This window comes from Elephantulus edwardii, unplaced genomic scaffold (assembly GCF_000299155.1).
Source record: "Elephantulus edwardii isolate Elephantulus edwardi_28Jun2011 unplaced genomic scaffold, EleEdw1.0 scaffold00267, whole genome shotgun sequence".
Classification (NCBI taxonomy): Eukaryota; Metazoa; Chordata; class Mammalia; order Macroscelidea; family Macroscelididae; genus Elephantulus; species Elephantulus edwardii.
Window position 1 is genome coordinate 512,841 of NW_006400017.1, and position 27,038 is coordinate 539,878.

General features: G+C 52.8%; 1 protein-coding gene across 3 annotated transcripts in view; it reads right to left on the reverse strand.

The window, feature by feature from the left end:
• ATP2A3 (ATPase, Ca++ transporting, ubiquitous) overlaps positions 1–23,851 on the reverse strand; it is a 36,536-nt gene extending 12,685 nt beyond the window's left edge. For all 3 annotated transcript variants that reach the window (XM_006899756.1, XM_006899755.1, XM_006899754.1), the window contains exons 1-12: positions 23,570–23,851; positions 14,028–14,045; positions 13,738–13,820; positions 9,084–9,188; positions 8,754–8,892; positions 8,387–8,467; positions 8,216–8,301; positions 5,863–6,327; positions 4,421–4,509; positions 3,714–3,816; positions 1,859–1,990; positions 1,412–1,537 (exon numbers count right to left, since the gene is read on the reverse strand). In XM_006899756.1, the coding sequence (XP_006899818.1) occupies positions 1,412–1,537; positions 1,859–1,990; positions 3,714–3,816; positions 4,421–4,509; positions 5,863–6,327; positions 8,216–8,301; positions 8,387–8,467; positions 8,754–8,892; positions 9,084–9,188; positions 13,738–13,820; positions 14,028–14,045; positions 23,570–23,687 (1,545 nt within the window). In that variant the 5' untranslated portion in view covers positions 23,688–23,851. The remainder of the gene's footprint in view (positions 1–1,411; positions 1,538–1,858; positions 1,991–3,713; positions 3,817–4,420; positions 4,510–5,862; positions 6,328–8,215; positions 8,302–8,386; positions 8,468–8,753; positions 8,893–9,083; positions 9,189–13,737; positions 13,821–14,027; positions 14,046–23,569) is intronic.
• Positions 23,852–27,038: the final 3,187 nt, after the last annotated feature.

A 27,038-nucleotide genomic window follows, 5' to 3' on the forward strand; every position in this document is an offset into this window, starting at 1 on the left:
GGTGATGAGATGGGGAACCAACCCTGATAGTCGTAAGCCCCTTCCATCCTGTCTAACTGAGGAAGTTGAAGCCCAGAGTTGTAAATGGCCCCCTCCAAGGGTACATATCACAGAGCAAGGCCCAGAACCTGCCTTCGACAGCCAGAGCAGGCAAGCCTCCCTGTGAAAAAACCCAAAAGAAAGGGCTAACAAGGGGCCATGCCATCCTTCAGGTGCAACCCTACTCCCACCGGCCAGCAGCGCAGAGGGCCTGCTACAGCATGCCGTAAGTGGCAGGCAAAGGCAGGCAGGTGCTTCTCTTGCAGCCTTGACTCCTGCCCACCTGGGGCTGCTGGGATTCCAGGGCTGTGGGTACTCAGCAGCATGGAACAGGCTGAGCCCTACCTGGGGAGCAGACACTGGGCCATGTAGTGGGTGATGGGTGTTGGGTGGAGGCAGCTGGGGGAGATGACAGGCTCCTTGGACTTAGAGTCTCACTCTGGACTCCATCACAAGCCACTGCCTCTGACTATTTGATCAATGCCTTCTCCTTCTTCCCCAAGTTCATCCTGGATATGGACTTTAAAGGGGCCCAAACACCAATGTGAGGATCAAGAATGAGACAGAATAAAACCTGGGTCCAAACCAAATGTCCACCCAAAGGTAAACAGATAAAGACCATGTGGTAGTTATAAATATGCACATACTGGAAAGGCTACAAAATAATAAAACAGCTTTTCATTTCAAAGGGGGTTAAAGCTCCACTGTGTGGTGAGGTTAGAGCTGTGATTCCACTTCTGGTTTGGAAGTAGCAACAGAAGTGCTGTGGAAGAAGCTTTGAGTGATTGCTGGTTCCTCTCGCTTCCTGACACTCAGTTTCCAAAACAGGGAGCATCAGATGGGCAACCACAGCATCAACACCACTATTCATGCTATTGAACGAATCCCAACTCATAGCAACAGTGCACCATGCTTCTGAAGCTACAGGTCATTATGGAAGGAGAGTCTGTCTTTCTTCTTTGGAGCAGCTGGTGGATTCAAACTGCTGACCTTTCCATTAGCAGTGCAGCATACAACACACTACACCATCAGAGCTCCTCTCAACACCAATGGTCAGAAGTAAAAGAGCTCCAGAGAATTTCAGGGCTGACATCACTGTTCAGATGGGAGCCTGAGGCCCACAAAGAACAGGGGTGGCCCAGGGTCATGTGACAAGGCCTCAGTTGGGCCGTGGCAAAGGGCCACAGCCTTTGATGCCTGACCTTGCTTCCATCTCCACAAGCCAGGGGCCTGCTCCCCCTTTGCCATGGCAAACTGGCCGTCATTCTGCTTTGATAATAGGTCTCTTGAAGCTCTGATGACTCTGGATTAGTGACCAAGTCCCCAGACCATGAGTGTGCAGGGACCTCAGGCCAGTCAGCTAGGTCCCTACCTTGACAAACATCTTGCTGCCCTGGGAGGTCGAGCCAGATTTGGTGGGCGTGCAGTACACCGACATGGACTTCCGGTCCCGGGAGAACTCCAGGGTGAATTCCTTACGCATCAGCTGCTTGATGACCTGTGGTTAGGGTGTGAGGGGGAGATCTAGTTCCTTCATCTGCCCCCTCCATGGACTGCTCAGACCCACAAAGCACCTCTCTCCTCTCTGCAGGATAACGTCTACATGCATTTGTGGCCTCTCCCTCCCTCACCAGCCAGAGAGATGCTGAAAAGTGGCAATTTCCTGATGCTGCTGTGCACTTCCTCCTCCAGGGCCCCACCCCACGCAGAGCCTCTCCCCTCTTCTCTCTCTAATAAAATCTAACTAGAAATCTCAAGTCCTGCCTCTTCCCCTTCTCCATCCACACAGCCTTCAGCCCCAGCCTATCACGCTACTCACCGCATTGCAGGCACCCGCTCGCTCCACCCGGGACAGAGCCTGCAGGTCCATGTCAAACACATTCATCTTCTCCACCAGGCATGTCAGAGCCGTCTCCGTGGCCTCACCCACCTTCTCATATGTGCCCTTGGCCTGGTGGGGCCCAGAGAACAGGGAGTAAGGGGCGGGTGGGCCCCAGCCAGGCTCCCCAGTCTCATCTCCCCTTCCACTCCCATCTCACTTCCCACACATTCCTTGCCCAGTGGAGCTCCTTTTGCCTGAGCTGAGCTCATTTCCTTTGCCCCCTGGTTGGTGAGTCCTCGGTTAGACTGGCCTGGGTCTGGGCAAGTCAGGCTCTGCTGTCCACCTTCCCTTTCTAGCTGCCTTTCCCCCAATGTCAGTGGACATGTACGCTCCCCCCCGCCCCCGCCAGCCACTACCCCCACAGCTCTGATCACTCCTATCCACCCACTCGCCTCCTTAAGTTCCTCTTTCTAGGTTCAAATCTTGCTGTTCGGCTCCTGCCCGTTTCCCCCCACTATTTCTCCCTGCAGCCTCCTACGCCTCCTGCCTCCACCATTTTCCACGTGTCTGTCCCCAGCCATGAGCCTCTCCAGAGCTCCAAACCCACAGACGTGTCTCCTGCTAGACCCAAGTACTGGGGGCCCCCTCAGGCCATCTCCGTTTCTCCTGTTTGCCAGTCACTACCCAGGAAAGTAAATTGATGCTACCCTGATCTCTCTTTCACCCAGCCAGGTACCAAGTCTGGGGGTTTCTAGCTTTTAAATCTCATTCCTAGTCAATCAGAGTCGCTGGCCAGGGCTCAGTCAGCCTCAGCCCCAGCTACGCAGAGCCATGTGGCTCCAGTCTTGCTCTTCCAGTTCCCCACAAGATTTGTAAATGCACACTTGACCAGGTCACACCTCTGCTCCAGGCCCACTAGTGATTCTCTGCTATCCTCAGCCTGGCACACAGACCTGACTTGGTCTGGTTAAGCGTTTGCCCTCAGAATTCACACCGTCCTGTGCTCTATGACCCAACTCCAGACACCAACAAGGGCTTTCTACCCAGGCTGCTACAACCCGGGGGCTGTTTGTAGGTTGTGCCTTATGCCTTAAAGATCCTCTCTTTTCCACAATCAACAGCCTTGGTACCAGCAGTTAGGAAATAAAACGACATTTTCCACTGAGAAAGTCTGCAGTCAAGCACTTCTTCAAAGTACTGAAGAGCAAAGACATCTTTGTTTAAGGACTAAGGTGCATATGATCCAAGCCTTGGTCTTTTCAGTTACTTGCTATGCATCTGAGAGTTTGACAGTTAATGAAGATGACAGCAGAAGAATCAATGCCTTAGAGTTGTGGTGCTGGAGAAGAGTGGTAAACATCTCATGGGCTGCCCAGAGAACAAACAGATATGTCTTGGAGAAGGTGTAGCCAGAGTGTTCCTTGCAAGGTAGGATGGTGCCACTCTGTCTCACATACTTTGGGCATGTTGCTACCAGAGGCCAATCTTTGGAAAAGGACATCATGCTCAGAAAAGTGGAGAATCAGCAAAGGAGAGGAAGCCTCTCAACAAGACGAACATGTGACTTTAACAATGGGCTAAAATCCGTTGTTTTCAGAGAGTCACACTCGACTCCTAAAAACTCGTCCCAATCTGACAAATCTCTTCTCTTCCCCAGGGACCTCAGACCTTCAGTACCTAAAACAATGTGCGGTGGCAGGGGAGATGAGCATGGATGGCAACCCGGCTTGGGTGTGGCACTCCAAGGAGGCCTCAACTGTCAATTGAGAGAAATTTGGAATTATGTGAGAAGGGTTTGTCTGTTCTGGGTGCTGGGATACTAAAGTGGTCGTGAAAGGGAGTGAAGCCCCACCTCGTTGTAATCCAGCGCCGAGTCGTTGCACAGGGCACAGATGGTCGCCAGCTCCACCAGCCCATCAAACTGCCCACAGCGCACAGGCTTTTCTCCTTGTCGCCTGCGGACACGGGCTGTCAGTACAAGAGCCTTCGCCCTGCCCCTACAGAGGTGCTACGCCTCCTTCCAACCCCTAGGAGGTGCCCTGTCTCCTGGTCCAGACCCCAAAATGGCTTAGTCCCGCCTCAGGAGGCATCCACTTCCTGGCCCCGCCTCCAGAATGCTTAGTCCCGCCCCTGGGAGTTGTCCTGGCCCCGCCCCAGAATACCTTAGCCCCGCCCTGGAAAGTATCCGCCTCCTGGCCCCGCCGCCATCCCCTATCCGCCCCGCCCTTGGGTGGTGTCCTATCTCGTGGCCTCGCCCCAGAATATTTTAGCCCCGCCCGGGGAGAGAGATCCGCCTCCTAGCCCCGCCCCCATACCATAACCCCCGCCCTTGGGTGGTGCCCTATCGCCCGGCCACGCCCCCAAATGGCTTAGCCCCGCCCAGTGGCTGATCCACTTCCTGGACCCGCCCACACACCCATAAGCCCCCGCCCTTGGGCGGTGCCCCATCTTCTGGCCCCGCCCCCAGCAGGAGCTCTAACCACTTGGTACTCTCTCCTGGGGTTCTACCTACTGGGAACCACACCCCACCACCACCACTCCCCTCAACCGTGCACTCACACTTCTCCCTCGGGGGCGTAGGTGGTACCCGAAATGGTGAATTCATGCAAACGGCAGGAGTTGGTCTCAGCCTCAGCCACCACGAACATCTGCGGTGTCAAGGCGAGTATTCAGGGCAGCACGCTAAGAACTGCAGGCTCCATCCCCCAGTCCCTGGGTCACAGAGTCAAGGTGGGGTTTCTCTGCTCTGTCAAGGTGTATTACACCTGGGGTGGGTCAGGGCAGATTTTTCAATGATCTGGGGCAGCGGCTAGCTTGATGGAGCCCTGAGAGGGGAGAGTAAGCCCAGGTCCTTGCCCTGATTCTGTTCAGCACAATCTGCTGACCATGTGCTTAGTTTCCCCTCTGGGGAGTCGTGGGATCGGAGTCCAGCTGCTTCTTGGGAAACCTCCACCCCTCCTCCAAAGGCAAATACTCCTGGGTAAGTTGGGCATCTCCTAGGAACAGGGGGCTCACATCCTTTCAGGGTAGTCCAGGACCCAGAAAGTCCTCAGTAAATGCCTCCCTGACTGCTCTCCTCCCTGTACTGGGAGGCAGTTTCCTGGTGACCACAGTCTTTGAGAAGTGAACTTTCTCAGCCCAGCATCCAGCAAGTCAGGCCTCTCTACAACTTCCCTTTGCTGCATTCTCCAAGTCTTTATTTGAGCAAAGGAACATGTTGTTTAAATAAAGTTCCACCGGGGATTTTAGCCCAGCTCTGGGGCAAAGTCAGGAGCTGCCAGTGACAGAGCTTGCCGACGCCTCCTCCCCTGCAGCAGCCTCTGAGGGGCTTCTGTGCTGCTTCAGATGGGCTTCAGAATGTAGAGCCCAGAAGCTCCCCAGCCAGCAGACTGGGGGAGGGGCAGAGAGGGAAGAAGAGCCAGGGGGAACTGGGACAGTGGAAAGCTTACAATCTTCACCATCACCCACACATCTCTCTACTGGACCAGAAGGAACCTTCTGCTTCACAGGCCTGCTGAAGCCTCAGCCAGCATCCCTGCACAGGTGGGCAGTGAGCCCAGGATATGAGATCAAACACCAGGGAATAAATAATTCCTGCCTTGGCCCGTCCTAGGTCATTGAAGCTGGTAGATCTGGTGACGCACAGACCACAGAGCCGTGGTGGAAGCAGGACAGGATCTGGGCTCAGCCCCATCCTGGATCAGACACCATGTCTGAACCTGATGCACCTTTAGGGAAGGACTCATACACCCAAGCCTCAGATGAGAAAACTGAGGTACAGAGAGGGATAGCCACCTGCCTGGGGCCCTATATTGCCACCTGCCAGTAACCTGACTCCACGACAACCTAGCTCTGCTTCTTATTATGGGATGGCTCACAGGTCCCCTCCTCCTCCCCTGGCAAAAAAAAAAAAAAACAAAACAACAAAACACGAAGCCATCTATCTGCCCAGCAACACAGACCACCATGAGCGAGGCCCCAAGATGGCCGCAGGCACTCACCCTGCAGACAGACATCTGGTTGGTGGTGAGCGTGCCAGTCTTGTCCGAGCAGATGACCGAGGTGCAGCCCAGGGTCTCCACAGAGGGCAGGCTCCGCACGATGGCGTTCTTGCGTGCCATGCGCCTTGTGCCCAGCGCCAGGCATGTAGTGATGACAGCGGGGAGGCCCTCGGGGATGGCAGCCACGGCCAGGGCCACAGCAATCTTGAAGTAATAGACGGCGCCCCGGAGCCAGGAACCGCCATGGGCTGGGTCAGCAAAGTGGCCAATGTTGATGACCCACACAGCCACACAGATCACAGAGATGGCGCGGGACAGCTGGCGCCCGAACTCGTCCAGTTTGCGCTGCAGTGGCGTCCGCTCCGGCTCCACGGCCACCATCTGGCTCCGGATCTTGCCCAGCTCAGTGCACAGGCCCGTGGCCACGGCAACACCCACTGCTTTGCCAGACGCGATGTTGGTGCCCTGGGCCGGGTGAAGGACAAGGGAAGAGCTGCTTACACTGCCCCCTTCAGGCCGCTGTAGGGTTTACACACCTCCCCTTGACTTCCTTTCCCTTCATGTTCCTTGGGGCCTTCAGCCTTGTCTACTTGGCCACTCCTGTGTCCCTCATGATCTCGTCTGTTCTAGTCCCCAGTACCTGGAGAAGATGAGGTCCAAGCCAAGCACCAGACACCATGGGCACCCACCCACCACAATGTGACTTATAAACCACCAGACTTACGTGTGCTCTTTGGTAATCATCCATAAATATTTACTGAAAACTCCAGAAAACACGAACCCAAGACTCTCTATGCTCAAAGCCCTGGTACAATCCCCAAGCCCTGGTGTCGGGGACAGCTAGTCTTGATCTCAATGTCCTCCTGGGTAAAATGGACCAGGATCCAGTTTCTCCAACTCCAAACTCAAGACCCATTGGCACTGAATTGATTTCAACTCAGCAGAATCAAAGAAAAACTGTCCAGAGTATTTCTAAAGCTATAAATCCTTGTAGCAGACGTTCTCATTTGTCAACCTAAGAGTAGCTGGTGGATTCAAACTGCTGACCTTTGGTTAGCAGTCAAATATTTTATCGACAGTGCCACCGGCACTCTTTCAGTTGCTTCAAGGAGGCAATTAATTCAGTGCCCCTTCTAACAGGTGTGCTGTGTTACTGGGGTGAGAAGGCAGGGTCTGGTAGCAGTGCACCCTCTTTTCTGCTCTGAGTAATCGTTCCTTACCTCCATCCCTGCAGGCCCCTGAGCTAAGGAAAGGTCCTGCAGATAACCCAACTACCCTTCCAATTCTGGAACATGCACCTAGAAGTTTCCCTCCCTTCCCCTCAGCTGCTTTCCTGTCCATGAAATGGACTGATTCCACTTCCACCACAACTTTTGCAACCATTTTCCCTCCGGAGAAATTTCTGTTGAGTGAAAGCTCTTCCTCTTTTCAGATTAAGGCTGGACGACCTAGTAGGTAAGAGGGAAATTTTGGAGAATATTGGAGTCCACATTCCACGGCTGTCACTCACTGCCTGTGTAACCCTGGACAACTTAACCTCTCTGTGCCTGCTAGGGTAACCAGAGGACTTTCCTCAAAGGTGTGGTGAGAGGACTAATAGAATTAATATATGTCAAGGGCCTAGGGAAGTACCAGGCCCACGAAAACCAGACCCATTGCCTATGAGTCAATTTTTACTTAAGACAACTCTCCAACAGGTCCCCAAGGCTGTAAATCTTAACAGGAGCAGACTGCCCCACCCTTCTCCTTAAAAGCAGCTGGTGAGTTCAAATCCCCAACCTTCCAGTTGGCAACTCAACATGTAACGCAGTGTTGTCACCAGGGCTCCTCAATTAACACAAGCAATAATTATTATGAAGGGGCTCTGATAGCACAGTCCATAGCATGCTGAACTGTTAACCAAAATGTCTCATGTCTCTACTGGTTCGAATCCACTAGCAGCTCCAAAGGAGAAAAGAGAGGCAGTCTTCTCCCATCCAGATTTACAACCTCAGAAATATTATTATAATTATAATAAATTTGTATGCATGAGCAATATTTGGTGAGATTCTTTTCTGTGGGGTTTTAATGGATTCATTTTAATGATATTATAGTCAAGGAAGCTCTGGCAGCGTAGTGGTAAAGAGTCACACTTCCAATCCCAAGGCAAGCAGTTAGAATCCACCAGCTGCTCTGCAGGAGAAAGATGGACATTCTCCTCCCCTGTAATTTACAGCCTCTGAAAACCTACTGGAAGATCAGCTATGAGTTGGTCACAACTGGATGACATACACCACCACCAACAACAACATTTTTATTTTTATTATTATCGAGAAAAAGGCTCTCAGAAGGCCCAGGTATCCCAGGGACTTACAGAAAACAGCATGTTTTTCTTGTCCTGGTTCACAGCTCTGGGATCTGGAATGGCATCTGTGTGCTTGGTCACGGACACAGACTCACCTGGAAATGGAGTAAGAATTAGAAATGCCACATGAAGACACGCCGTGTTGGCCAAACCTCTGCCGACTCAGCCTCCAGTGCTCACCTGTCAGGATGGACTGGTCCACTCTCAGGGTGGTGGACTTGATTTCAATGAGCCGTAGGTCAGCAGGCACCTTGTCCCCCACTGAGGAAGAAGAAGAAAGGCATGGCTGAGTGGGGGTGCTCTGAGTACTACTCCCCCTAACCTCAAAGCCAGGCTGGTGGTTCCTAGAAACCACAGCAGAGCTGGGATGCTGGGAGTTGAGCATATTCCCTATACTTTCAACCTCAGTTTTCTTCTCTGTACAGTGGTGGCGTGGTGGATGAGCTTTGAAGGGATTCAACAGCCCATCCTCTGAATACACAGCCAAAAGGCAGAGGCAGAGAGAGGGATGAGGATCACAGAAGTCAAGGAGAAACGCCCTGCGCACCCGCCACTTCCACAATGTCTCCAGGGACCATGTCCCGGGCTCGGATCCTCTGCACACCCTTGCGGTCCGAGCGGATCACCTTGCCCATCTCAGGCTCGTATTCCTTCAGGGCCTCGATGGCACTCTCAGCATTGCGCTCCTGCAGGACATGGATGAACAGGTAATGAGATTTGTCCCTGCTGTCCTCAGCAGTTACCCTTCAGAGCGACATCCCCAGCACCCAAGATGGAACCGGAAGCAGAAGACCCACAAGGGATCCCAGCACCCATCAGAGGTTACAGTCTGCAACTCGGAGACCCCAAGGCCCTGGCCCCACCTTGTGCCTCTCACCTGCCACACGCCCACGATCGCATTGGCCACAAGGATCAGCATGATTACCAGGGGTTCCACAAAGGCTGTCATGGTCTCCTCGCCCTCCTCAAACCAGGCCAAGACCTGTGAGATCAGAGCCAATGAGTGAGGGCTACACTGTGGGCAGGACCCACTCATCTTTCCCTTTGTACCCTGGTCTCCTAGGAGCCATGGGTGTGAAGAGGGTGCCTCTGATGTGGTCTTGGTTTAGAGGACAGTCAGCTCCTTCAGATAATGTCTATCACAACCTATGTCCCAGCCAGTCCAATCTTTAGAGACACAACCACTAGCTGTTGTGAACCGACGAGTCTGAACCAACCCATAGCTGACCCTTCAGCGGGCTTTCAGAGACAGTAAATCACACAGGAGGAGAATGTCTATCGTCCTGCAGAGCAGCTGGTGATTTGAACCTCATGCATTTGGGATTGCAGCTCAGTTCCTTACCACCAGGCCACCAGAGCTCCCTAGCTAGAGACGCTAAAGTCTGCCTCGGGTCAACTGCAGCAGAAGGGTGCTTGGTGCAATCCATGTGTTTTCATTCACTTGCTATGCATCTGAAAGTTGGACAGTGAATAAGGGTGATGAAAGAACTGAAGCTTTTGAGTTGTTAGAGACGAGAATGGAATATCCCACAGATTATCAAAAGCACAAACAAGTATGTCTTGGAAAAAGTGCAATGAAGGTGTTCCTTAGAGACAAGGATGGTGCAGCTTTGTTTTATGTAATAACTATTTTTTTTATTTTATTATTATTTTTTGTGCATGTACCATCAAATCAGATCTGACTGGTACAGGAGGAGATTGTCCCTCCTTCTCCAGCAGAGCATCTGGTGGATTTGAACCTCATACCTCTGGGCTTGCAGTGCAGCTTCTTGCCACTCGGCCACCAGAGCTCTCTGATGGTGCAGCTTTGTCTCACATACTTTGGGCATGTTGTAAGGAGGGGCTAGTCCTTGGAGAGAGACATCATGCTTTGAAAGTGGAGGGTCATTGAAAAAGAGGGAAGCCCATAACAAGATGAACTGACACAGTGACTATAACAATAGGCTCAAGTATATCAGAGGTGATGAGGATGTCACAGAACAGGGCAGGGTACAGATCTGCTATTCGTGGGTTGCTATGGGTTGTAGTTAACTCTAGCGTTCCTAACAAAAGCAATAATCCAGGGAAAGGGAGACGGTCAGAGGAAGACCCTCAGTGCGATGGGCTGATTGCAATGACTACAACAATGGAATTGCATAGGACAGAGATCATGACGATGGTACAGGATAGGGCAAGTTTCATTAGATCACCAAAAGTCATGGTCGACTCGATGGCATCTAACACCACCACCACCTTGGACGTGTTGAGTTGAAAACTCATTGACTGGCTCCAACGTGTGTGTTTTAGCAAGTTCCAGTGATTCTGTGGCCAATCACGTTTGACATTCACTGGCCAAGAGAGCTGTGCTCCAGGCCTAGGGCCCAGGTGCACAGGTTAGGAGGCAGGACACCCAGTTTAAGTCTCATTTCTACCTCTGGTCCAAGTGAGTACTTGTCACTTCCCTCCACAGGCTCAGTGAGCCATCTGTATCCTATGGGGCCAAGTCTTTTGAGCTTCTGTGTCACTTCACCTCTCTGTAAGAATCTCATTTCCACAAGGACAGTGGTTAGGGTTACAGCTGGCTGGGCCCTTGCCACCGGGAAGGGAGAAGTCCCCCTCTGTGGCTCTCTCGTCTCATACTCTTAAGCCTTGAAGATGAGGTCACTTCCCCAGGCACTGCTGGGGTGGGGCCAAAGGTCAGATTCATGCCTATTCTGGAATTGACCTTGAGTTCGATGTGAGTCTCAGCAGCTCAGTCACCAGTGAAGCCACTGTCTCTCCCACTACCCTTGCACACTGGCCCCAGGGTCTCATGTGTCCAGGAGAAGTCCAGGCACTGGGAATGGGGAAGACCAAAGAGAAGTCACAGTTAAAGAGAGGCCAAAAAAGTTAAGGTTTTAAGTATGTCTGGAGGGCAAAGGCGTGGAGTCTTGGGAGGAACAACTGGAGGGGGCTGTGTGGATGGCTGGAGGTGGTTTTGATTGACTGGGGCAGCTATGGCCATTTCATGAGAACAAGTCAAGGATGCAGCTAGAGACTCAACAGTGCAGAAGACAGGCAGTTGAAACAAAGGATTAATGGATCAAAAAATCATGAATCATTGCAAAGAGGACTGGAGGCGTGTAGGTAATTGTGCAACAATGAATAATTTTTTTTAAAGTGAACTGGGGGAGGAAGAATGGCGGGCAAGGGGTAAAATGTACAACAGGGAATGAATGAAAATCTAACTTCTTTGTAAATGTTTGTTAAGGTGGTGGTGGTGTTGTTAAGGGCCGTGAAGTCGTAGGCGACTCATAGTGACCCTATGAACGAAAGTCCTGGACACCTGTATAACTTTCATCCTTTCTCCAAGTTCATAGGGTTTCCGGAGGCAAGCTATTATGGAATTGGATGCCACTCTTGCTTCCAAGCTTGTTATAATCAGGGAGCTCCACCAAACACTGTCCACCATGGTTAACTATTATTGCATTTGAGTCATCAGAGTCACAGTGTTCGTCTTCACAGCAACCACGAGTTACCGCTGTACAGCAAGTAGACATACCAAGGTTGCACGACCTAGAAGAATGTTGTTAAGGTGACAAAATAAAATTTTAGTTGCTGTTGTTGTTGTTATGTGCCCTTGAGTCGCTTGTGACTCATAGTGACCCTATGTACAACAGCCCTAAACTCTGCTCTGTCCTGTGCCAATCGCACCATCTCCGATACACCCATCCCAATTACCCCAGTCACTGAATCAATCCACCTCATAGAGGGCCTTCCCCTCCTGCACTGTCCCTCCACCCTACCAAGCATGATGTCCCTCTCCAAGGACCAGTCTCTCCTTACAAAATGTCCCAAGTATGTTAGGCGGAGCCTCAGAATCCTTGCCTCCAAGGAGCCGCCCGGTTTAACCCTCTCTAGGTTGAATCTGTTTGTTTTCCTAGGAGTCCATGGTACGCTCAATACTCTTCTCCAGCACCACAGCTCAAAGGCATCAATTCTCCTTCTATCCTCTTTAGTTATTGTCCAACTCTCTGATGCATAACAAGTGATAGCAAAGACCTTGGCCTGTATCAGATGCACCTTAATCTCCAGAGAGATACCGTTACTCTTCAGTACTTTAGAGAGGTCCCTAACAGCAGACTTTCCCATCGCAATATGTCTTTTAATTTTCTGGCTACTGGTGCCAAGAGTGTTGACTGTGGAGCCAAGCAAACTAAAGCTGTGAACAATCTCAATCTCTTCACCATCCATCCTGATGCTGCCAATTGGTCCAGTGGTGAGAATCTTTGTCTTCTTGACATTGAGCTTCAATCCATATTGGAGGCTGTAGTCCTTGACCCTCTGCAGCAAGCGCTTCAGGTCCTCCTCAGTTTCAGCAAGCAGGGTTGTGTCATCTGTATAACGCAGATTGTTGATAGATCTTCCACCAAAGCTCAAGGAACTGAAGAACAAATTCAAACCTCGAGTTGCTATAATCAAGGATGCTTTAGGAAGAATATTAAATGATCCAGGAAATATTAGAAGAAGATGGAAAGAATATACTGAGTCACTATATTGAAAGGAATTGGCAGGCACAGAAGAATTTCATGAAACAACATATGAGCAAGAGAGTATGGTGATGAAGGAAGAGGTTCAGGCTGCTTTGAAGGAAATAGCAAAAAATAAGGCCCCAGGAATAGATGGTATACCAATTGAAGTATTTCAGCTAACAGATGCTGCCCTGGATGTGCTCACCAAGTTGTGCCAAGAAATCTGGAGAACAACCACTTGGTCAACTGGCTGGAAGAGATCTATATTTGTTCCCATCCCAGAGTGTGGAAACTATAGAACAATCTCATTAATTTCACATGCAAGCAAGATTCTACTGAAGATTATCCACAAATGACTGGAACAGCACATCAGCAGAGAATTTCCAGAAGTCCAGGCTGGGTTTAGAAGGGGTCGTGGTACTAGGGATATTGTAGTTAATGTTAGATGGATCTTGGCTGAAAGCAGGGAGTACCAGAGGAATGTCTATCTGTGTTTCATTGACTATGCAAAGGCGTTTGACTTTGTGGATCATAACAAACTGTGGCTGACTCTGAGAAGAATGGGAATCCCAGAACACTTGATCATGCTAATGAGAAAACTATACTTGGACCAAGAGGCAGTCGTCAGAACAGAGCAAGGAAACACTACAAGGTTCAAAACTGGGTAGGGCATATGCCAGGGATGTGTCCTGTCTCCATACCTTTTCAACCCGTATGCAGAAAATTTTATTTATAAAAGAAAAAAAAATGTCAGTAGGGCTGAGAATGAGGAAAACCCTGGTAAAAGTTGGGTAGACCCTGCTGATACATTTGAAAGCTCATCTGACAACCTGGCGGGAGTCAGTAGAATCCAGGAGGGGACAGGCCAGGAAGTAGAGGTTGGAGTGGAACAGGAGGTAAGGAGGGCCCGGGAGTAGGCTAGGGATGCCCATGGCCACGGGGACAGCCCTGTGCCCCAGCTCTGCTGGTACTTGGCTGTCTCCCTTCCTGCCTCCCAGCTGCCCACGGCTCCAAGGCCCCTGGGGGTGTGGTCATACTTACAAAAGAGACCAGGGCGGCCAGCAGCAAGATGCGCACCAGGAGGTCCTCAAACTGCTCCAGCACCAGTTCCCACAGGGACTTCCCTGGGGACAGGAGTGCACATGAGACATGAGCCCCTAAGAGCTGACCTCCCTCGCCCAGCCCCATCCAGAAACCAAGTGGCCGCCTCAATCTCTGCAGCTGGTGCTCAAGGCCCTGAGGCCTCACTCCAGATGAGAGGAGAGGGCACTCTGACAATGTAAGTAAGGCCCCAGGATACCTCACTGCAGCTTCCGGGACCCAAGCCTCACCTTCCTCAGTTGGGAGCTCTGCAGGTTCCAGGGAGCCACCGGAGCATGAAAAGACAAGAAGTGATTGGATCATGTGGGGGGCCTCAGAGGTGCCTGGGCAGCTTCTCCCCATTGTGTCTGCCCAGAGCCCACCCACACCGCCTCCAAGTCATAGCTTTCTGAGATCACCTGACCTCTCAACAGATGATCTGAACTCAGATGCTTCCAGCCCCCTAACCCCACCCCATCCCATCGAGATGACGATCACGTGTAGCCTGGCTCAACTTAGACCAAAACCAGGACCTAGAGACTCCTTCCAGGTCCCCCAGTGTAATCTTATGCCCTTTCACAGATGGTAAACTGAGGCCTAGAGAAGGCAAGAGGTTTCACCAGGACTTGAAAGTTCTCAGATGACTGCCCTTCTAAAGTGGCCATGCAGTGTTCCTGACCCACAGAAAATGAGCAACTCAAATGGAGATCATCAGCTCAGGCCGATGGAGTCCCTGGGTCGTGTGAATGGTTAACACACTTGGCTGGTGACTGGAGTCCACCCAGAGGTACCGCAGAAGAAAGATCTGGTGACCTACTCTGTGGAGCATAGCTCTACCTGATACACACAGGTCGTCATGAACGAGTTGGGGGTGAATGAATGGCAGTGGGTTTGCTCACATCAATGGAGCTTGGCCTTGCCTCTGTTCACGGAGCCTTGGTCACATCTGCTACTCCAGGGCCAAGTGGCCATGGCCCACCCAGAGCTTCACCACATCTCAGGGCTTCTCCTGAGCAAGACCCCCAGAAGCCAGCAGCCCATTCATGGAGGGACTCTTTCTTAGTTTGGCCCCTTCAATGTCCCATCTCTTGGTAAAGTCAGCAAAAACCTTCCAGGCGCCCAGGCCTCGTCCCACAGAACATTCTGAACTCTGACCCAAACAGACCCTGCTAGCACATCACATGAAGAGTTTTATCTATGTTTTCTGATGCTCCTTTGTGGACCAGGCTGGAGGGCTCTGTATCTGAAGCGGTGGGTACCAGATATCTTTGAGTCATCTCAATATCTTAAAGGGGAGGTGGGGTGGGAGACACTGCCTTGTTTTCATAGATTGGGGAGCAAGGCACAAAGCAGAGAAACCACTTTGTTGGGACAAAGTGTGACAGTGAGGGGGTCCCTGCGTGCCTCCCTGGGGCTGTGGAAGGGGCCAGGAGCTGAGCCAGAGAGGAGGGTCAGGGGTCCCAGTGCCCATGTGAATGCCCACTCCTGCTCAGGACTCTGGGCCCCTCACAGGCTGAAGGCTAACTAAATCCCACCTCCTCTTGCTCTTTGCCACTCAAAGAACAGTCTCCAGGGCCAGCAGCTTCAGGATCACCCAGGAGCTTGTTGAAAATGCAGAATCCAGGGCACACCCCGGGTCAGTGCTCTCTCCCTCCTCCTCATGACATATGAGGCAGGTCTTTGGATCTACCTACTTTTGGCCTGTGCACCTGGAAGCATTTTTCCCCATGGGAGCCTTCTTTTCAGACCACCTGTCTGGAAATCTGGGGTCTGCACCTGGCAGCTGCACCACGGTGAGTGCCGAGCGGTCCACTGGGCTGCAGGAATCCAGGAGGGAAACATATAACCTAAAAATACACTTTCTAGCATTTTCTCCAAAGTCCTATTTTAGGCAGCGGCTGACATTTTCCGTGGAAAATGTAATCTCCAGTGTCCTACGTTGAGATTAAAATCAAACAGACTTTTTCCTTCTGATCTATTTAGCTGAAGCGAACAGGAAAGGCAGAAGGAGGTGGGTGGGACCAGGCCTGGTTTCTGGGCCAAGTCTCTAATGGAGTAGGGTCCTTCCGAGGTCATATCAGCCATGCCCCAGTCTCTGCCCAGAACAGTGCCAACCTTTTATCACACCTATCTGTCTGCTTTTGCCATGCAGGAGAGTCCTAAACTCCTCACCTCTGTGGGACTCTTCACCAATGGGCCAGTTCACCTGTGAGTCTCACCTGAATCTCCCTTACTGCTTCTCCCTGTCAGGGATGAAGTCCCTTGAGTCACATTCCTTAGGGCATTTTTTTCTGGGCAGAGCTGAGGTCAGCCAGCCATTGAGGTTGAATCAGATGCCTTTCCCCTCACTGTGCCTGGTACAAGACACATGCTGCCTGAGGAAGTGCCTTCCTGTGGGGCTCCAGGCAGGCAGTTGAGCCACCTTGAGCTTCTCACCTGGAAGAAAGGGCACCTCCACCCACTTTGAAGTGTGGCAGGGATGCAGGACTCTCACCAGCATCACTACTAAAAAGAGTCACATTCACTGAACAGTGACTATGTGCCAACCAGTGTCCCAGGTGCTTCACCTACATTCTCTTAAGAGCAAGAGACCACTGCATGCCCAGCCGATGTGACGGCAGCGGCTCCCTGCATGTCTGACACTGTGCTCACTCTATGTGTATTAATTAGTCCCTCAGCAGTCTTCAACCACCCGCAAAGGAGGATAAATCAGGATTCTCATTTTACAGAGAAGATAACAGAAACACAGACAGGATGAGTAACTAGCACACAGTCACATATCTGGGAAGAGACCAGGCATGGTTTGGAACTCAGGGAGTCCGGCTCTGAACCCCCTGCTCTGATTCCCAGGATGCCCTACTTTCCTCTTTCTGGCTCCCCTGTTGCCCATGGTCACCTTTTCTAGGTCACCTGGAAAACTGTGGCATCCCATGTCCTGATTATTGGGCTGCTGTGACCTCATCCAAATAGCTGGCCAACCTCTCCCAAGCCACCAGTCAAGAATCATCCTTGTTCAGAGAGCTTCTGCTATCCCCACAGGTGGGGTATGTGTGCATGTGCATGTGCGTGTGCGTGCGTGTGTGTGTGTGTGTGTGTTTGTGTGTAGTTACGAGGCAGTGAAAATGAGGGACACCCCCCTCCCCGGGGTGGGTTGTACAGTGGCTGCAACAATGGGCTCAAACATACCCAAGACACGAGAATGGCACCGGCCCGGGCAAAGGTTCGCTCTGTTAAACACAAGCCTCCATAAGTCAACGCTGACTTGACAGCAACTAACAGCAACAAAAGCCCTGTGTGCTCAGGCCTGGTCTGTTTCAAGCACCAATTTCCTCGAGACCTGGAAGAGACCCAGCGCTTTCCTACATTACTTGAGCTCCACTGCCACGGAGGGAGCCCAGAGGCTGGAAGATGCTGGTATCCTCCTGCTTTCTCCAGGCTGTGCACGGGCTGGCTGAGCCCATACCCTGCCTGGCCTGGCTCAGCTGCCCCATCTGTGAAATGGGGAGAATGTTCTGGCCCATCCCTCCTCCCATTCATTGGACTATAGACCCAGGATGCAGCTCCCTTTCAGATCCAGAGTGGGGCAGCCTCCACTGTTCTTATCTGGGCCTCCTCCTCTCACCACTGCTTTGGGCCACTGTAGCCTGATTGAGCTGATCCATGCGCACTGATGCCCACATGGGGCTGACCTAGAGGAGCCTGGGGAGGTGATCAGAGAGGCAGCATGGCTTGAAGCAAGGAGACTGGCCCAGAGAGCTGGAGCTGAAATCCTACTCCAGCTCTTAGCAGTCTGTGTCTATAGGCAAATACCTAAAACCCTTTTGGTAGTAACGTCCGCATAGAGTTGCTGTGAAGATGAAATGGCATGGTACGTGTACAGCACTAAGAATAACACACCACACGTAGGGAGTTCTCAATAAGCATTGGCTCTAATAACTATTAGTAAAACATAAGCCCTGTGACAACAGGACTGTTTACTGCAGTGTCTCCTGCCCTGGAGCAGCGCCTGGCACATAGCAGATGACAGGTAAATATCTGGGCATGCGTAAATGAACCTGCCTCACCCCTCCTCACAGACTACCAGTGGCTCCGCATGGCCTGCAGGACACAGACCAACCTTAGCACATCAAGGCCTTTCTGCATTGCCCTTCCAAGGTCACTCTTGTCTTAAACGTCTATCTACCAGCCAAGTGGTTTGCTTCAGGACTACCGTCCATTTTGCTAAAAGTTCTGTGCTATGAAAAAGACTGTCACTCTGATGGTTCAAATCCACCAGCGGCTCCACAGGAGAAAGATGGGCAATCTCCTTGCAGCTGAAAACCCGCTGGAGGGCCACCTATGAGTTGTTTCCAACCTGACAGCAATTAGTTCAGTTACCTCCTTCTGTCCAGAGTTGGTTACTCTTGTTGACCGGGTACCAACAGGTCGGTTGTCAATGTGTCACGGCCCCAGGTGATGGAGTCAAACTGCCCCAGAGGGCTTCCTACGCCGTGATCTTTCTGAAAGCAGACTGCCAGGGCTTTATTCTACAGAGGGATTTGGTGGGTTAGAACCGCCAACAAGCTCAGTGTTTAATAGTGAGGGGTTCTTCTGTCCAGAGCTGATCCCAGTTCATGGAGATCCTGTTGGACAGAGAGGAGCTTTCCCACACAGCTTCCAAGGCTGTAATCTTTACAAAAGCAGACGGCGACAGCTTGTGGCCAGTGGGTCTGAACTGCTGACCTTTTTGTTACCATCCAAGTGCTTAGTCACTATGATCCAGAAGCAGCTTCCCTAATTCCTCTCCCGGACCTCTCCTCTCCAAGAAATGCTGCACTGTACAGTCCTCTCTGCCTCCCATCCCATCACCCTGCCCTTCCGGCACCCTCCCTCCTGACCTCCACAGAGTCATCTGTGGGATGGGAGCACCTCCCGGGGCTGTGACAGGTGAGTCACCCTTGGGTCCACAAAGCCTCAGAGCAACTGTTGACTCAGTTGCCTCAGCTTCAGGCCAGGGTCCAGTGCCAGGGCCCAAGAGCAGATGCAGGGTCAGGGCTACACCCTCAGCTCCACGCTCCACTGGCTCCCCTAATCCCACCTCATCTCCTTCCTCCTCCAGAGACTCTGAAAACTGGTATTTCAGCTTCTAAATGTCCTAGGTGTCGCTTCAGCTGGGGGAGGTGCGCTCACCAAGGTCTTCCTCAAAGGTAAATTTACAGAGCAATTAAGTCAGGGCCAGAGCTGCCGCTAGCTAGCTGGCTGGTGGCTGGTGGGGAGAGGCTGGGCTGGGCAGACCCCGCCCAGCACACCTGGCCCTGTGTCTCCAGCTAGAGTGGACAAGCTGGCCTCACTCTGCAGGGGGCCACTGAGCGGCTGCTGGCAGCAGACTTGTCAGCTCCCTGCAACCTGCGATCTCAATGTGGCACAGATCCGGCCCTGCCTCAGGGAGATCCTGGTGTGAAGAGTGAAGGGGTCCACCCAAGGCAGCCTATTCTTGTTCCGGAGTGCTAACACTGGCCAGCAAGGGCCAATGAATGTGAAAACAGAAACACCTGGAGCCTCCCCATCCCTGCAGGTACCTCCCACTCCTTTCCCCTCCCCCACCTCAGATCTGGGACACACCTGTCAGTGTCACGTCCCACAAGCCCCACAGGAGACCTCAGGGTCCCATCTCTGCTATACGACAAGGACAGCGGGGCCAAGGACAGGCAGGTTTGCAGGATACCACTAGTGAGTGGGGCTGCTCAGCTCACCCCATCCTCCTGGCCTGGTTTACTTGGGATACGAATCTAGGTTTTGAGGGTTCAGGGTCCCATAGGGGGCTCTGGTGTTGTAGGCTGGGAGGGTTGTGCTGCTAGCCTAAAGGCTACGCTTCTCTGGCCGTTTGAACCCACCAAGCTCCTCCCGTGTGATATATACAGCCTTAGAAACTCACTGGCGGGTCGGCTATGAGTTGGAATTGACTCAACTGCGATAGAGAGAGGGTCCCCTAGGTGTCTGAGCTGAGAGCAGAGATAAGGCCATAGCTAGACACTGCTGGCTGTGATCCAAACCCAGACCCTCTGCCTCACGCAGCAACCACTGGCATCCTTGTACTCACTCCACAGATGGACAGCATGTGTCCCAAGAAGACAAGTTTCCAGATCAGGTAACAGTTCCTCCCCAAGTTCCTCTAGACGAAGCCCAACCTTGCAGACCTCCTAAGATCCTTCCACATTACACTCTGCACTGAGCTGGAGGGTGTCTCAGGGGCAGGACCACCTGGCAGGACATGATCCAGCCTTCTGCCTTCCTGCCCTGGCTCAAGTCAGGCAGAGGAGCTGAGTTCACAAACACAGGGAAAGCCAAGGGCCCCTGCGTCCCTGCTACAATGCCCAGCCTGACTTGTAAGCAATAACATGCAAAACAGAGAGGGTGTACTTTCATCCGAGCAGCCGAGATCAAAACGTGGAACCTATCGGCGAGGTGGTGAAATGGCAAGTAAAGCAACTGCTGTCAAAACGAAAAGTACACACAGCCTTTGATCCAGCAATCCCACTTGCAGGAATTTATTCTTGGTGATGTTCACTACTGTGTGGAATGGCGTGGGACAAGGATACTCCCTGCAATGTGTGTGTCAAGTAACCTCAGTGTCCCTATGAAGTCAGGGTGGAGAAACACTGCCACAGCCACAGAAGGGGACACTCTGCAACCACTAGAGCCCCAGGACGCTCTACACGGTCGCCAGCAGTGACCAGCTAGTGACAAACGCAGGAGCAAAGCAACAGCCAACCCTCTTCATTAAAAAAAGATCCTGGAGCTCCAGAGATCCAAACGTGGATCTGCTTGGGGGAGACATGAGACGCTGGGAATCTGGGAATGGGAAGTAGGTGACAGGGCAGCAGGAAGTGTTGGGGTATGTGCAATTTTTACTTAAAGGGTAAATGCAAAAAAAACTAAAAGTTTCAAGGAGATGGTGAGGGGAAGCCCTTTTGGGTACTAACAGAGAAAGCCGCGCTGGTGTCCCGGCTGCTAAGGCTCAGAGAACCCATCTCTATGGTTTAAAGTCCATGGGGGACTCCACTCCTCCACCCTACAAAAGGAAGGAGGGGAAAGGCAGGATTCCCCCCATCCCTCCCCTCAACCACCACCACTCCCCATAGAATTTACAAACTTTAGGACTTAAGCAAATGACTTCTGTGTGGTTTCCAGCACTAACGACTTCACAGGTGCACAGACTCCTGGTGTGGGGGGAGGAGTCCCTGGGGTGGTCACCTCTACTGGTAGACCCCACCCACCCTACCCCCGGCCCAATTTCTGGCCTGGAGCCCAGTCCAGCCTCCAGTGACACAGGGAGGGATGACTTGGTGTCCTCATCACTCACAAGCAACCCCCGTTGAGAGATGAGAGGACTAAAGGGGGCAAGAGGCACAACTATGGAGGGGCAGAGCCAGGGTTCAAATCCCTGTTAGCCCGATCCCAGAGACTGTGCTGGGGGCAACTGCAAGATACTCCATGGTCTCTTCTCAGGCCAAGGCTGGGCCCTGAAGGCTGTAGACGTTTCAAGGCATGCAGGGACAAACGGCTCCCCTCACCTACCCTCCACCGGTGATTTCCGGAGCCTGTAGTGCTCTGTGGGGATGAGGGTCAAAGCCAGAACAATTCCTTTCCAGCCAGCTCCAGCCCCCAGCACAGACACCACCACCAGGGTCCCAGTGCCTTCTCGAACAGGCAGAGAAAGCAAGGCCCAAAGAGGACCAGGCACCCAGAACAGCTCCACCACTGACGGAGTGACTTTGGACGAGCAACTTCACCTCTTAGTATCTCCGTTACCTCTGTAAAATGGGATGGCATAGGTCCCAAGCTCATATTTTTGTTTGGAGGAAGAAACGAGTAATAGATGAAAAGTGTTAAGAACAATACCTAGCACCCAAGTGCTCAAGAGGCATTGTTGTTGTTGTTACGTGCCCTCAAGTTGCAAGCAACTCACAGCTGACCCCAAAGTTTTCAGAGGCTGTAAATCACATGGCAGGAGACTGTCCATCTTTTCCCAGGCAGCGATTGGATTCAAACCACCTGCCTTTGGGTTGACAACAGAACTCCTTATCCCTAAGACCATTACTATCAAAACAAAGAGGAGCCCAAAACAGACCCCCAACTTATCCTCCCATCCCCTAAGGCATATCCACCTCTCTGTGAATCTACACATCACCACACACAGATGCTAAGTGGCCAGGGTATCCCAGGAACCTCACACACTGATGAAACAAGACGGGGTGGTGTGTAGGGGGAAATAAGAGCTCCCTCCCTCCGTTGCTAGACCAATGAAGACATGAGGGCCAAAGAGAGGAGCCTTGGCCAACTCACACAAGATAGAGTCTATGTCATTCTAGCGTTGAGTCACGGGCTAGGTCACCAGAGCGGGCACAGAAGAGGCTGTGGGACCCCAGCCCTGTCTGCCCTGCCCCTGACACCCCAGGGTCAGAGCCCAGGCCCCACTCTCTTGCAGCAGTGACACCCTCCCTGCCAAGTCACTAATGGGGGATATTAAATAATATTTATCTCCCCAGTTCCTCCCACAGCTCAACTAAATATAGCAACTCATTTTTTTTAAAAAAAGGATTTCTGCTCCAGAAAGATAATATTTATATAAGAGGTGGTTTTCATAAACCAACACGAAACCCAAAGTTCCCTTTCCGACAGCTCCTTGTCGTTTCTGAGCCAGTCCTAAGCAGTGAGTGGGACACTGGGGCCCGAGCACCTTCCCCTGTGGGGCAATGGGTTGCCAGGGCTGACAGGCCTGCTGGCGACAGAGAACGTGAGGACGCCAATCTAAAGGACACCGCTGGGCTGTACTTTGACTTGGGGGCCCAGAGAACTCTTGAGGGCCCCCAGAACGCTTCCTGGGACTGTGGGGGTGAGTGAAAGGGTAGCAGGTCCTGCCTGGGAGCAACCAGAGAAGCAGTTCCTTACATCTGCCACCCTCACAGGACCACACAACAGAGCCAAGGCCACATCTGTGCAGTACCTGGTGGTACTGTGCCTTTTGGATTAAAAAAAAAAAAAGAAAGAAAGAAAGAAAAAGAGAGAGACAGAATCTCACTTTAAGAAAGGAAGGAAGAAATGACACCTAGTTCTGCCAATCCGCTTGTAAGCTCCCACACGCCCCAGCCTCGAGAGGCCAACGCCACTCCAGGTCTCCCAGCCTGTAAAGGCTTCCCCAGGAGACTCCCCTAAACCTTGAACTTGCCACCCTCAGGGAGGTGGGACTCCTGCCTCTGCAGTTCAAAGCCCCCACCAACTTCACCAGCCACATCCGCCTGGGGTAGCAGAAAGAGGAAGACCTGGGGTGGGGGTGGGGGGCACCCGGGCTACCAATTGACGCTCTGCACCTCCTTGGGCGTTCCGTTGAGCCCTCGGAGCAGAATCTGGAGCCAGCTGGGCTGCTCCGTGTCTGCACCTGCACCATGCTGGCTGGCGGCAGTGCAGCATGGGGTCCTGGTGCTGAAGGCGATGGGGGTCAGATAAGGTTTGCAGAGAGGACAGGGTGGGGACCACCGGAGGCCCAGAAGGGCTGCGCAGGTCCCCGGGTAGAGTGCGAAGGGTGCAGGGAGCAGGAGCCAGGCGTGCGGTCTCCCAACCCGGAACCCTCCCCAACCCCTGAGAAGGTGGCCCCGCAGCCTCGCCGGGTGCCCCAAGAGCATTTGAAGAGGTTTCCGGAGCCCTCGCTTCCTGCCCGCCCGCGGGGGCTAGTGGGGAGAGTCTGCCTGAGGCAGCGGTGCAAAACAGAAACTGAGCCTGCGCCCCAGGCGCCCGGTCCGGCCCGCGCTCTCACCATTGGGGCCGTAGCGCTCCCGCGCGCTGGTCACTTGCTCCGGGCTCAGGCCGCACTCGGCTGTCACAGCGAAGCCGCGCAGCACGTCGGCAGCCGGGAGCAGGTGCGCCGCCTCCATGCCGCCCGCCCGGCAATCCGCGCCGTGCGCTCTGTCGGGGCCGCCTGTGCGCGCGGCTACAGCGCGGGGCACCAGGGGCCTGGGCCCGGGCGGGCGCCGCGCGAGGCCATGTCCGCGCTGGGACCTTCCCCGACGGCAGTGGCTGCAACAGCCCCGCTTGGCTCCAGGATGCTGCGCCCCGGGCTCCCTCCCCGGGGCGTGGCGGCGAGGGGCCCGCCCCTGCACTCACACCCTTTCCGGCCGCCCTCCGAGCCCGCCGCGCCCCGCCTCCGCAGCGCCCCCAGCGCGGAGGCAGCCCGCCCATTCTGCAGAAGGAGGGACTGAGGTTGCGGTCGGGCGCTAGCAGCCAAGCGCGATGGGAGGGCTGGAGATCTGGCCAGAGGGACCGAAAGTCTTCTAGAGGGCTGTCTGTGGGGTCCCAAGGGCCGAGAGCTGGAGCAGGTATTAGAGCTCTGTTTTCTGAATAGCCACGTTCGCCTACACTTGAACTCTAGAGCCCCTCTCCCCCTACTCAAAGTTCTGCCAGGTGTGACTCTGAGTCTCTGGGGATCCTGAAGCCTGTGAACAAGTGCATCTCTTTGATGAGACTCTTGGAGCGTGCTTTATTCAGTTGCTGTTGTCCAGTGGTGAGCGCTGTTCTCACATAACCAGGACCTAAACAGTACGTTTATATAAAACGTACTGAAGAAGCAGGAGTGGCATCCACTTCCTAAACAACATCCCTCCGGAAACTCTATGAACTTTAATAAATGTCGATAGTGATAGAGGAGCTTTAGGTCTTTTGTTCATAGGGTCGCTATAAGTTGTGCTCAACTCCAAGGCAATCAACAACTAAAGAAAACCAGTCTTAGCCTTAGATTCCCGCCCTCATCCCCGCTGCAAGTGTAACTAATGGGAGTTGGGCAGGGTTCCCCTGTAACCGCTGGGGAGTGAGGCGGGGTTCCGCTAGAACAGCTAGAGAGACTGGGGGACCTCTGGCCCAGGCCCCCAGGAAAAATGCGCTTGTTACAGGGGAGAGACAGAACACCCCGCCAAGTTCTTCAGTTGCAGCTTCCCAGGGCTGCCAGGTGCAGGGGCTGCAGGAAGGGCAGGTGGAGGAAGGCGGAAACTTCTCATTGAGGTCAAAGGGTGCTGGGTACAATCTGATCACATGGCCCCCTCCAGCTGGAGAGACCCTTACCAATGTCCCCACCGGCTTCCTCCTGACACCACCCCCACCCCCCAAGTTGGCCTCATTGAAGAGCTTCAGCCTTTGAGAACCCGCAAAGCCATAAAATGTCCTAGACTCTAGGGTCCCAGTGGCTAATCAAACCCCAGACCCTGTAAAACCTGCCAACACACACACACACACACACACACACACACACACACACACACACACACTTTCTCTCTGTCCCGCCCTTTCCCCCTTCCCATGTAGACTGCCTATAAGGAAGGGTCCAGCTCTTTTCTGCTTTAGACAGTCATCCAGACTAACTCCTGGGCAAGCAACAGCTGGGTCACCAAGCCTGTTAGGATGTTGAAGTGTTGGGGTGTCAAGGTAGAGATAAGGGGACACTGGATTCCCAACTAGGATTCCTTCCAGTGTGGCATTTCCACCTTTCTCTTCCGTCACTCTAGTCCACAGACTCTGCCCTATATGTACCCCCAAATTGCCAGCACGAGACTGGAGTCTGGGTCCTGTAACTCCCCACTAGAGATGGTTCTCCTGGACACATGGAGTTTGAGTCATTCAACCAGCTGGGTCCTAAGCCCCCACCTCCTGTACGTAGGTCTTCGGTTTGGCTCCCCCTGTCAGCCTCAGGGGCCTTAACCCCAGCCTCTCCAACTTCACTCCACCCTTAGTGGTGAGCTGGTATTTGCTAGAAGGTAGGGCCAGTAGGTTACCTATTTGCTCTGGCAGCCTAGTCCCTCCCCCCTTCCTCCGGCTCACTCCATCCTGTCTCTAAACCCCCACAGCCAGGAGAAACAGCTGCCAGACACTGTTCCCCTACCCTGGCAGGCCCACACACCTGCCTGCATGCCCACCTGCTCAGCTGCCCACACCATCGCTCCTGAACGCCACTCCAGGCTCCCCAAGAATCACATGTACTTGTCTCATATTCCAACTCCCTGCCTACTGGCTTATCTGCCACCATTAGTCCTCTGTCTGCACCTGGACAGACAAACAGCTGGTGGCCAGGTTACTGGCAGACTGTCCAAAGGGCGTGTCTACCTCCCAGCTGCCCTTTACGGAGAGCTCCGGGCCTCAAGTCTTGTTACAGCTTTCTCCCCACTCTCTCACAGGGCAGATGGTAACACAGTTTAAAACCTCTCAGGTAGGGGCCATGCCTACCCCCTTCATGTAGGTGGGGAACTTAGCTCTTCCCTGGAGAAAGGTCAATAGGCAGAAAAAGCAGCCCGAGTTGAAAGTGAAGAATCCCAGCCTTGTGTCTCTCAGAATGGCTGGATCATAAGGAGCACTAGCACCAGAATTAGGAGGGTGAGCCTGAAAGGTGATTTTCAGATTCTTGTTCATTTTACCCTCGCCTGTGTTTTCCAGAAACGCTCCCCCTGGCTGTTGGTGTGGGGAGGGGACAGAAAGGATTTACAAAGTCTTAGGGACCATCACAAAGAGAGAGGAAGTATGGGATGAATGGGACTGCAATGAATTGGCCCAGTAGTGGATTAAATTGGAGATGAGGGAGAGTGAGGAATCAGTTTACTCCTGCCCTAGTTTTTTGCTTAAGTACCAGGATGGGGGAGAGGTTCAACCCTGCTGGAGAGTCGAGGTTGAGGTGTTAAGGACATTGAAGAACACATTTGGGGCAAGTAGGGCACTAGGGTGCTGGGAACTAGAAGCTGCACTAAGAGCAACTAGAGAGGGAGAGCTCGGAAGCAGCCAGAACTGCCACTTTATGTCCTAGGTGCCAGTCAAGGAGAGTGGTGGCCGCCCCAGGAGTAGCTCAGCCATAGGCAGAGATGCTGAGCCTGTCAGGCTATCTCATGAGAGTTTAAAGTCTGAGCTGGAGCTTGTATCCAGAGGGCAGTAGTAATTGGAAAAGAATCAATATCTGATGTAGAGCAGTGGGAAAACAGTGTTAAAACCAACGCATGTACAGAAAGAAGTTAAACCTCCTAACCAAAAAGTTGGCAGCTCAAATCCACCCAGAGGCACATTTGAAGACAGGCTGTTAAAAGCTCACAGCCTTTGGAACCATGCTGTGCAAACACAAGGTTAACTCTGCCTCAGAATCAACCCAATAGCAATTAACAACAACCTGGGGCAGAGAGTAGGGGCTCTGCCTGACAGAGCTCAAATCTCTTAGAAGTTTCTCTTAGTTTCCCATTGATCTCATGGGACACGATTTC